Below are 12309 nucleotides of genomic sequence, written 5' to 3'. Positions count from 1 at the left end.
AGATACAGGCTTTAATATTTTTCATCAAATTCATCTGCTTTGCTCTTTTTGCTTAATTTGCGATATTTGACTTCTTTCTTGTAACGGTGAGCAACATGCTTCATGTATTTCATCATCTTGGAGGTGTTGGCCACCAGCCTGTAGAGCATTTTGTCCATGTTGTGGGTGTGTTCATCATTCGCTTTGGCAGCAACTGGAAATGCAGGTGCTTGGACAATTGTCCTACAGGGCTGAGAAAAATGAAAAAACAGGGAGTAATACTTTGCATCGAAAGCAATTTACAAGTTAAATAGTGTTGTCATCTTTTTCACTGACCCTGCTATTATGCCTTTTAAGAGGAATTTGATGTCTGAAATCCCTGTACTCCTGGTCTTAGATTGCTGTCCTGGATTTGACCCCGTGGCATAAAAAACAACATCTCCTACTCCTTCCCTTTGGCTTTATGGTTGTACAGTGGTACCTCTGGTTACATACTTAATTCGTTCCGGAGGTCCGCTCTTAACCTGAAACTGTTCTTAACCTGAAGCACCACTTTGCCTAATGGGGCCTCCCGCTGCCGCCACACCGTCGGAGCATGATTTCTGTTCTTATCCTGAAGCAAAGTTCTTAACCTGAAGTAATATTTCTGGGTTAGCGAAGTCTGTAACCTGAAGCGTATGTAACCCGAGGTACCACTGTATGCTCATTGGTCTTCTATCTGCTGTTCTGTGAAAGCTGAGCTTATTAGATAGCGAGATCACTTGATTCTTTAACATATAGGTAGGTATAAGTAGGTAAAAGTATAAATTAGGCACATATTTAGCCAGTTCACTGTAGTTAGAGTCCCAGGTGGTTCAGTTGTTCAAAATTTTTGTGTATACAAAGTACACATTGGGCATATCTACACACCAGACTACACATGGTTTTGTCCTTGCAAAGAATTAGCAAAATCACAGTTCTGAGAGTACTAAAGATCTCTAACAGAATTGTCAGTTCATACTACAACTTCCAGGGTTCTGTAGAGGAAATTGATGTTAAATAAAACCAGTAGATTTATAGTGTGGCTGTGCTCACCTTGTCCTGACACGTGTTACTTAGAAAGTACTTCTGACTGGGATCAGCATTAAGACTCATGGTTTGCTTTTTTTTACATATATTTTTCTATTAAATTGGAAACTGAGTTAAAGGTCAGAAATTAAAGCTAGGGAGCCAGACAATGTGCTAGTTGAGAATATCTTACCATTGTGGGTTTCGTCAGTGTCAATTTCAGTTTCAGTTTGATGAACAGGTAGTGCACAACTAAGCCACTCACTATGAGGAATGCTACTTTACAACCAGCATACACAACTTCTAGAGACTCTTTGGATAGTCCTAAGCCAGTAAACCAATGGCATACTTGACACATCGAATCACGAAAACAGTTAGATTGCTGTTTAGTTGCCAGTAGTTCCAGATCCTGTGGAGTCATTTCCCAACCGACTCTTGTCCAAGCTGGTCGTTCACAAAAGCCAATAACATCTTGAAACAATAAGACTGTCCAAAGGAGGGAAACCTGACAAGGACCTTGAGAAAACATTCTGTGAAATTTTCAGCAAGAAATGTCTTCAGATAAATCTTTCCATCATGACCAAGCTCTCAGCCTGAGCACTGGAGAGATTTGAATGCAGGGAATATAATCAACCCATCAGCTGGGGAAGGGTGCTGTGATGTCATAAAGGGGGATCCTGATCTTTATATATGAAAGCTTCTATGATGTCATTATGATTGCAAGATTTTTCTCAGTAGCACTTTTCTCAGTGCAAAGTATGGAGAGTTTATAAAACTGAGAATTTTCAAAAGCTTACTTGTCAGATAATTCAGGGGGACATGGGTGGCGCTGTGGTCTAAACCACTGAGCCTCTTGGGCTTGCTGATTGGAAGGTCGGCAGTTTGAATGTGTTCAATGCGGTGAGCTCCCACTGCTCTGTCCCAGCTTCTGTCAACCTAGAAGTTCGAAAGTAGATAAATAGGTATTGCTGTGGCAGGAAGGAAAATGGCGTTTCCATGCGCTCTGGCACTCATCATGGTGTTCTGTTGCACCACATGACCCGGAAAGGTTCTGTGGACAAACAGTAGCTCCCTCGGCCTGAAAAGCAAGATGAGCGCCACTCCCCATAGTCACCTTTGACTGGACTTAACCGTCCAGGGGTCCTTTACTGTTGTACCTTTAGATAATACAGTTGACTTATGAATTCTGGAGGATGTATGCAATTGCAAGGTGAAGGGATACTACATAGTCATTTGGATGAGTCTTATTACTCCTGAATGAGATCCAACATGGCAAGAGTGGGCACCTGCCTGTGCAAGGTAGCTTCTCCTTCCTTTCCCCCCTTCACCTTGGAAATCTCTGCACACCTTGGAAAATCTGTGTCTTCCCCCCAAGCAGGGCCGTAGCTAGGAGGTGAAACTGGTACTCCAGCATTGCAGGAGACGTCTGGCCACTTCCAGCATGGTCCCAGCGCTGCTAGGGCACCATTTTCACCCTCGGGGCTGCCCAGGGGGGAGGAGGGCTTGTGCCGGGAAACTGCCACTCCGTCCAAAGCCTGCACCACCGCTACTCAAGTCACCGATCTAGCCCATCTCCCATCGCAACCAAATCTGACGGCCGCCGCTGAGCTGGCTCCGCCTCCCCACCATCAAGCTCAGTTGCGCCCAACCCGCCTTCCTGCTCTGCTCTCGGGTTCATTTAGAGCTGTGGTAACCCTGGCAAGCGGCTGAGCAGGTGTTGACTTTTGATGCACCAGGGCCTCCCGCCAGTCTGTTGTTCCTACTCGGGAGTAAGTCGCCTTGAGTCCAGCAAGGTTATACAAATTATCAGCATGCGTACAACAGCAAAAATCACATTAATTGTTCAAAAGCATGCCTTTACCTTTCAAAAAAAAAGTTGTTTGAATCATTGAAAGCTCTGTTGTTGTGTTTTTCATTTAAGACAAAAGATGTTAATGTATGAGTTGTTTTTTCTATTTTTTAAAAAACGGTTTTTATTGCATTTTCAGTTTACAAAATCAGAAATATAGAATCTTAGAAAAAACAGATAGAAAATAAAAACAAACACAAAAAAAGAAGAAAAAAAGAACGATCCAACTTTCAAATACATTTTTACATTACTAGCTGGACTTCCTCACATCTCCCACACCTTGCATTCTTTACAATAAAATATATCAGCAAATTATCACCTTGTTTCATACCTTATTTGTATCTTTCGAAATATCTTATTTCTAAATTTAAAGTGTTTTTGTCAATTATTTGTACCTTAAAATAATATATAGAGTAACTTTAAATTCCGACTCTTTCTTATTTATCACTTAATTTTCTACTTTCCCAATCTAATTGCGGGAGCTAAGATTTCCGAGTCATGCAGATTCTTAACATTCATACAACTTGTAATATTTTTGTAAATAGTCCTTACATTTTTTCCAATCCTCTTCCGTTGTTTCTTCTCCCAAGTCTCGGATTCTGCCCGTCATTTCAGCCAGTTCCATATAGTCCATCAACTGCGTCTGCCACTCTTCCAGCATGGGAAGATCTTGTATCTTCCAATATTTTGCAATTAATATTCTTGCTGCTGTAGTTGCATACATAAAAAAAGTTCTATCCTTCTTTAACACCTTTTGGTCCACAATGCCCAATAGGAAGGCCTCTGGTTTCTTAGGAAAGGTGTATCTAAACACCCTTTTTAGCTCATTATAGATCATTTCCCAGAAGGCCTTCACTTTTGGGCATGTCCACCAAAGATGAAAAAATGTCCCTTCAGCCCCCTTACATTTCCAACATTTATTATCAGACCGATGATATATTTTTGCAAGTTTGACTGGGGTCATGTACCACCTATATATCATTTTCATAATGTTTTCCTTCAAGGCATTACATGCCGTGAATTTCATTCCAGTGGTCCATAACCATTCCCAGTCTTCAAACATAATGTTGTACCCAATGTCTTGAGCCCATTTTATCATGGCTGACTTGACTATCTCATCCTGAGTATTCCATTTAAGCAGCAAGTTGTACATTCTCGAAAGTACCTTGGTCTTAGGTTCTAACAATTCTGTCTCTAATTTCGATTTTTCCACCTGGAATCCTATTTTTTTGTCCGATTTGAAAACCTCTTGAATTTGAGCATAATTAAACCAATCTTGCACCCTATTCTTTAATTTTTCAAAACTCTGCAATTTCCAGTTGTCTCCAATTTTTTCTATTATTTCCCAATATTTCGGCCAGCCGGCCTCCATATTGGGTCTTTTTCGAACCTTGGCCTCTGCAGGTGATAACCACCTCGGGGTTTTACCTTCTAATAAGTCTTTGTATTTTGTCCAGACCATAAATATAGCTTTCCTGACAATATGATTTTTAAACACTTTATGAACCTTTACCTTGTCGTACCACAGATATGCATGCCATCCAAAAACATTATTATACCCTTCCAGATCAAGGACATCTGTGTTCTCAAGAAGTAACCAATCTTTCATCTAGCAGAAAGCCACAGCTTCATAATATAACCTTAAATCTGGCAGGCAAACCCCCCTCTCTCTTTTGCGTCAGTTAATATTTTAAATTTTATTCGGGGCTTTTTGCCCTGCCAGACAAACCTAGAAATGTCTTTCTGCCACTTCCCAAAGCATTCCACTCTGTCGACGATCTGTAGGGTCTGAAATAAAAATAACATCTTCGGCAATACATTCATCTTTATAGCTGCAATTCTACCCAACAAGGAAAGTTTCAATCTTGACCAAATCTCCAAATCTTTCTTAATTTCTGACCAGCATTTTTCATAATTATCTTTAAATAGATTTAGATTTTTGGAAGACAGGTTTACCCCTAGGTATTTTACCTTTTTGACAACATTTAACTCTGTCTCTTTCTGAAACTCATCTATTTCCAAAGGTGTCAAGTTTTTTTCCAAAACCTTGGTTTTTTGCTTGTTCAATTTAAACCCCGCTACCCGACCAAATTCATAGATTAATTTTAACACTCTCTTCGTACTAGATTCTGGCTCCTGTAGTGTTAAAACCAAATCATCTGCAAAAGCTTTCAGTTTAAATTGTTTCACTCCGACCTGTATTCCTTGAACCAACCGGTCCTCCCTAATCATGTTCAACAGCACCTCCAGAACAGAGATAAATAACAGAGGGGATAGGGGGCAACCTTGTCGTGTTCCTTTTTCAATTTTAAACTCTTCTGTCACCACATTGTTGACTATCAATTTTGCTTTCTGCTCTGAATAAATTGCTTCTATTCCATTCTCAAACCCCCGTCCCACTCCCATCCCTTCCAAGTTTTTCTTCATGAACCTCCAAGAAATGTTGTCGAAGGCCTTCTCCGCATCAACAAAGATTAACACAGATTTTGTATTGATGTTGGTTTGCAAAAGTTCCAAAATGTCGATAATGTTTCTAGTATTATCAGACAAGTGTCTCCCTGGGAGAAAGCCTGCCTGATCCTTGTGAATTACTTCATTTAATACTTTTTAAAATCTACTTGCCAGAATGTCAGCAAAAATTTTGTAATCCACATTTAGGAGTGAGATGGGACGGTAGTTCTTAAGTTGAGTTTTTTCAGTTTCCACTTTAGGAATCAATGTGATGAAAGCTTCTTTCCACGATTCCGGTGCTTTCTTCCCCTCCAAAATCTGGTTGCATACCTCCATTAATGGTTGTATCAAAAAGTCTTTCAGTGTCTTATAATACTTGGAGGCAAGCCCATCTGGGCCTGGAGATTTACCTAGTTGCATGTTCTGAATGGCACCCTCTATTTCTTGTTGTGTTATTTTGTGATTCAGGATCGTTCTCTTTTCCTGAGCAAGTTTTGGTAGTCCATTTATTTTCAAAAATTGAACTATCTCGGTCACATCTTGTGGCCCTTGAGTATATAGCTTTTTAAAATATCTCTGGAAACACCTTCTAATTTCTTCAGGTTTCTGAATATCTCTCCCTTCAATCTCTAAGTTAGTGACTGTATTCAATTTTTGTCTCTTTTTCAACTGCCATGCTAATAGTTTCCCACACTTATTAGCAGATTCAAATGATCTTTGTTTCATTTGTTTAATTTTCCACTCCACTTCTTGATTTATCAAATTCACATACTGTGCTTGATAAAATTTAATCACTCTCAAGATTTCCTTCGATTTTGGTTTGGATCTCAACTTTTTCTCTCCATCTCTTATCTTCTCCAAAATCTTATCCTTTTTCCCATTCCAAAGTCTTTTCTTTATCGTATTTTGTTGTATCAGGAACCCTCTCATGACCGCTTTGCTTGCGTCCCAAATTGTTCTCGTTTCCACTGTGGTGTTCAAATTTATCTCAAAATAGTCTTTCAGAGTTTTTTGGGCCTTCTTCACGATCTCCTGATCTCTTAATAGGGTGTCAATCATTTTCCATCTAAAGGAGCCGGTTGGAGTAAGTCTTAATTCCATTTTCATAGCATTATGGTCGGAGCAGGTTTTTGGGCAGATTTCCACTTTCCTAATCATAGGTGCCAGCCTTCTAGTTATCCATATTTGGTCGATTCTTGTCCATGACAGGTGAGCCTCAGAATAGAAAGTTCCTTCTCTACCTAAGGGGTTCCTTGTCCTCCATGTGTCAATCAAATCCATGTTGTCAGTTAGTTCAAAAAAAGTTTTAGGAAGTCTACCATCTTTTGTTAACTTTTGATTTTGCGACTTATCCATGTTTGTGGAGACCACTCCGTTCATATCTCCCATCAAAATGATGTTGGTATAGTCCAAATAGTCCAGAATTGTCTCATGCAGTTTCCCATAAAATTCTGATTTCCCCTCATTCGGTGCGTAAATTCCTATTAGCAAAAATTTTTCTCCTTGGGCTTGTATTTCAATAGCCAAAATTCTTCCTTGCTCATCTTTGAATAAAAATTTTGGTGACAGGCTCTCCTTTACATAAATCACTACTCCTCTTTTTTTAACTTTGTCCGATGAAATAAATTCTTGACCTAGTCTTTTGTTGATTAACACTTTTCTATGGAGCCTAGTCACATGCGTTTCTTGCAAGCAAATGATGTCCAATTGTTCTTTTTTCAATATATGAAAAATTCTTCTTCTTTTCTCTGGGGAATTTCCACCATTTATGTTCCAACTAAGAAGCTGCAGAGACATCCTGGCTCAGTCTATTGGTCCTGTGGTGGCGTCCCTTTCTTTTGGTCTTCTGGTCCCGAGGGTGTGGGTGCCGGTATGGGTGGTACAGGCGGTGGTGGTGGCCAGGCTATTGTATGCAAAATGCAAACCTTTACCTTTCAAAAAAAAAAGTTGTTTGAATCATTGAAAGCTCTGTCGTCCGCAGCTCTTGCCTCTTTTTTTTCTTCCCCCCCTGTCGTCTCGGCGTCCTCTTTCTGCTGTTATTATTTTCTTGTGCGTCTGGCGTGGGACCCAGGGCGGACAGAGCTGTGGAATTACCCAACAACCTCTGGTATTAGACAAGTTTACATTACGCTGACTTGGTTTTGATTTGGACTGGGATCGGGTTCTGTTGGTCGGCTCCTTTTGATTCAGACTGTGACCTGTGGAGTTTGTGGCTTACGCGGACTGCGTCATTTACCTCCGTAAGGAAGTGAGTGCAGAGGAAGGAGACTTCCGGCGGGAACAAATTGGATAACACGCCGGCAAGGCCTGACTGCGGGACGTGAAGCTTCACCATTGGGTTAACATAGGACTGATCCAAGCGACAGAAGGAGTGAGAGTGAAATAAGAGAGAACCCCTGGACTAAAGTTCACCTGCAACCCCTCCTCTGCTCACCCTCCCGGATTAATACGGTGTTTAAGTTTAAAATTGCATTATTCCTACTTAGGATCAAGGGCTCCAGGGGGGGAAAGAGAGAAGAGAAAGGAGGAAGGAGATTGTGAGCCCGGTAAGGGAGAGACCTGGTAATGATGGGGAAGGATGGGAAAGAGGGGAGGAAAGTGGGTGGGACACCAGGGGAAAGGAAGTCTTCGCGCCAGGAAGAAATTAGAGACTTAGACAATCTGTGGACAAAAATAAAGGAGGAATTTAGGCAAAATGAACTGTACATGGAAAGTAAACTGGGAGAAGTACAGGAGATGATTGACAAAAAGATAGAAGGAGCAGTAGGAGAACTCACAACCAAGATTCAGGAATTATCGGCAAAATCCAAAATAATTGAAGAATCCAATAAAAAACTGCAAAAAGAGATGAGAGAACAGAAAAAAGAGTCGGTAAAGATGAAGGAAGAATTAAGAGAGTTAAATAAATCACAAGAGAGGATTTGGGATAATCTAGCGATGGCAGATATGCGGCAAAAACAGCTGCATCTTAAGTTTAGAGGGGTAGGTGAGGAAAGAAATGAGGACATAAGAGGGGAAATGATCAAGGAACTCTCTAAGTGGTTAGGTCTAAAAGAAGAGGAACTGGCTCTTACTATAGAGAATGTATTTAGAATGACAAGACCTCAGCATTTAAAAATTAACAAATTTTTGGGGGACTGTTTAGTTATCTTCAACTCACTGGAGATGAGAAATCTGATCCTAAGAACGAGCTATCGTAATAAATTAAGAATTGATGGCAGACCTATTATTATCTATAAAGAAATACCAGTTAGACTGCTACGCAAAAGAGAAGGATATAGATTAGTGGTAGCCGCGATGAAGAGGAATGGTATACAATTTAGATGGGAGTTCCCAGAGGGGATCACCTTCTTCTACAAAGATAAGAAATTTAGATTGATGGACACACTGGAGGTGGAGAAGTTTATGAGAAGATATGAGAGAGAACTTGGAAAGATAGACAACAGGTGGAGAGCAAGAGAGGAGGATGGGGAGGTAGAGAGAGGGAGCGGACGAGAGACGGAGCAGAGGAGGGAAGAGAGTGGGGAGGAATCAGGAAATGAAGAGGGGGAAGCCGTAGTGGGAGAGAAAGCGGCATGAGAGGAGGAACTCCCAGGAAATCTAGGTTTTTAGCTTCAGATCCAGGCCAGCAAGTCGGTATTAGATAAAGGTTAACAATAGCGCACACATTGAAATTTTTGTCCTGGAATGTGAATGGGCTGAACGAAAAAGTTAAAAGGAATAAAATTGAGAAAGCTTTGAAAAATAAGAAATATGATGTGATCTGCTTACAGGAAACCCATATAGCTAAGAAACATAAACATATATTAGTGAATAAAAAACTGGGGGTAGAGTTTATTAACTCGGAAGTAAATAAAAAAAAAGGAGTAGTGATCTATGCTAATGAAAAATGGGACCCTGTACTAACCTGTAAAGATGACGAAGGGAAAATACTGGGAATTCAATTAAATCACCGGGGGGGGGGGGAATTAATGTGGTAACGGTTTATGCCCCGAATACAAATAGAGATGAGTTCTTTAAAAAATTGGAAAATATTTTGTTGGAACTTGAAGACCATAAGCTAATTCTACTGGGAGATATGAATGGGGTTCCGGCACCGGACTGGGATAGAAGTGAAAAGAGGGGGAAAGTAAACCGGGGGAAACTACCGAAAGCGTTTAGTGACCTTGAGGAAAATCTAGATTTAATTGATATTTGGAGACAGAAAAACCCTGTTGTTGATAAGCAGTGCCCAGTGCACAGCGGAATGATGAGAAGTATGAGCCAACATGCTCTATACTACTTTATTTACAGTTCAAAGCTGGTAAGTTACAGAAAAACATCTTCCCTCTGCCAGAGCAGAGAAAGCGTCATCTCTCCTCTAAGGCACGGAGAGAATCACAAACTGAAACTGCAAAGAGCAGGGAAAAACAGGAAACCAGTATACGTCACATCCAGTCTCCCGTTCCCGTGGGAAAACCTCCAACAGTACAGACTGTGTGGAATGTAAACACCTGTCTTGTGCCAAGCACTTCTGCTGCTCAGTGAGGGAAGCAGAAACCAACATCCTCCCCCTTTCTGTGAACATCACTGGGCAGCGTGTTCGTACAATATCAGTACAAACCCAACTTCTGCACATAGGTACAGTGTTGATCCCTTGATACAATCTTGGACAATACATCAGCAGGAATTTCATTACCTGGCATATAGGACACCGTTACGAGTCCCTTCTGAATACGTTCCCTAGCATGTTGCACCTTCAATTGCAAGTGCTTCGTGCTTTGCTTACAACCTTCAGAATTCAGCAAAGCCAAACATGCTTTGTTGTCCTGGTAAACCTGGATTGGACATTTGACAGGAATTTTCATGTCTTTGCACAATTGTAACAACCATTCACAATCTTTAAGTGAATAAGACAGTGCATTCAGTTCAGCTTCACAAGTACTTAAGCTAACTGTTGTTTGCTTCTTGCATGACCAATCAAATAGACCCTGATTGTACTTATAGCAAACTCCAGACGTACTTTTCCTGTCTGTAGTGTCACTTCCAAAACTTGCATCTGCAAATATCTCAAGACCACCAGACTTCTGATTGTTAAATCTCAGTCTGTAATGCATAGTGCCTTTCAAATACCGCGCTATGCGTTTCAGAGCTTTCCAATCCTTAACAGTAGGATTGTTGACTTGTCTGCTTAGCAAATTACAGCTTACAGCAATGTCTGGTCTTGAACATCTGGCAATGAAGTTTAGCTTGCCTAGCACACTTCTGTACAGTGTAGTGTCAGAAAATGCTTCTTCAGTGTCTTCTTCTTGATAACCTGTTGTCATCGGTGTGTCTACAGGGTTAGCATCCATCAGGTTTAATTTGTTTAACACATCAGCAATTTTCCGTGACTGGTGTACTAGAATGTTACCATCTTGATCTCTCTCTATTTCCAGAGATAGGTAGTTGTTTACCTCACCAAGATCTTTCATGTCAAAGTGCTCTTTCAGTTGAGCTAGGGCGTTATTGTACATTGTGACATCTTTCCAAAAGAATAAAAGATCATCAACATAAAACAAACAATACAGTTTCTTTTGCCCCTCCTCTTTGACAAATACACATGGATCAGATTTCCCTTGCTTAAAACCTAGAGAAAACAATACTTCAGTGAGTTTTGTGTGCCAACACCGTGCACTTTGTTTGAGACCATAAAGGGATTTTTTCAGAGCACAAACAAATCCCTGTTTTACCTGTACGCCATCAGGTGGAAGCATATAAAGTGATTCATTTAGAGATCCGTACAGAAAAGCTGTATTCACATCATGGTGACTAATGTGTAGATTTTCCTCTGCAGCTAGCTTGAGCATAAGCCTAATGCTCTCATACCTCACTGTGGGTGAGTAGGTCTCGTGATAGTCTTCACCTGGTACCTGAGCAAATCCTCTGGCTACCAATCTGGCTTTGTGTCTGACTATCTTGCCATTTTGATCAGTCTTCGCTTTGAAGACCCATTTGCTTCCAAGCAATTTCATTCCTGGAACTACTGGAACAAGGTCCCATGTTTTGTTCCTTTCCAAGGAATCAAGCTCAGCCTTCATGGCATTTAACCATGGCTCAGCTTCCTTTGAATCCAAATCCTGGATTTCTTGGAAACTTGAAGGTTCAAATACCTTCTTGGAGCTTTTAACAGCTGTTACTGCTATCTTAGCAAACTCATCAGCAAATCTCTTTGGAGGTCTGCCTTTTGTGGCTCTCTGTGACCTACGAATTAGCCTTAGGTCTTCAACACTCCCCTCTTCCTTCTTAGGAGAAAAGTGACCTATTGTGAACAATGGTTCCTCCAATTCTTGATCAGAGCTTTCAGAGGGTCGCATAGAGGCTTTCGCACTCTTGAAATCCTCTGAATCACTCGATTCAGTTTCAGACTCAGAATCAGAACCTTCATCAGTGGGTGTGGGTTGTTGCGGTTGCTTTTGACTATCCTCAGTCTCATCACTGTCATCAGGATAACATTGGAAAATTCCCACATTCTCCCCCCACTTGGCATTGTACTCAACACTTCTTGTGAGCTTAATTTCCTTAGAGTCAGTCATCATTATTCTGTAAGACCCTTTCTGATAACCTAGAAAGATACCATGCAATCCACGCTTGTCTAACTTGGAGTTTTGTGGTGACTGAACCCACATGTCCGAACCAAAAATTGTCATGTGTTTGATGTATGGCTTCTTGCCAAACATCTTCTCATAGGGGGTACAACCAATCGCTGAAGATAACCTGCGATTATAACTGTAAGTGAAACATGAGAGAGCTTCGGCCCAATAACTCTCTGGAAGATTTGCATCATGCAGCAAGGTTTTTAACCCTTGAAGCAATGTCTGATTTGCTCGTTCCGCAAGTCCATTCTGCCATGGCGAGCGAGGACTAGACAAATCGTATTGAATTCCTTTCTCAGCCAGAAAAGCTTCAAACTGCTGAGAAGTGAACTCTCCCCCCCGGTCGGTGAAAAGAATCTTAATCTTCTT

At 40.9% G+C, this 12309-nt stretch overlaps 1 protein-coding gene across 1 annotated transcript; it reads right to left on the bottom strand.

The window, feature by feature from the left end:
* Nucleotides 1–11: 11 nt before the first annotated feature.
* Nucleotides 12–1585, bottom strand: LOC309372196 (uncharacterized protein; the record flags this gene model as incomplete). Its single annotated transcript, XM_081915493.1, has 2 exons — nucleotides 1220–1585; nucleotides 12–230 (listed from the first exon to the last, which is right to left on the bottom strand). Exons 1-2 carry the CDS (start codon nucleotides 1553–1555, stop codon nucleotides 12–14), a joined length of 555 nt encoding a protein of 184 aa, XP_081771619.1. The 5' UTR covers nucleotides 1556–1585.
* Between the last annotated feature and the right edge of the window lie 10724 nt (nucleotides 1586–12309).

The sequence above is a fragment of the Podarcis melisellensis genome, assembly GCF_964234715.1.
Source record: "Podarcis melisellensis genome assembly, chromosome: 6".
Classification (NCBI taxonomy): Eukaryota; Metazoa; Chordata; class Lepidosauria; order Squamata; family Lacertidae; genus Podarcis; species Podarcis melisellensis.
Note: the sequence above shows the minus strand (reverse complement) of the source record. Positions and strands in the feature narration are given on the sequence as shown.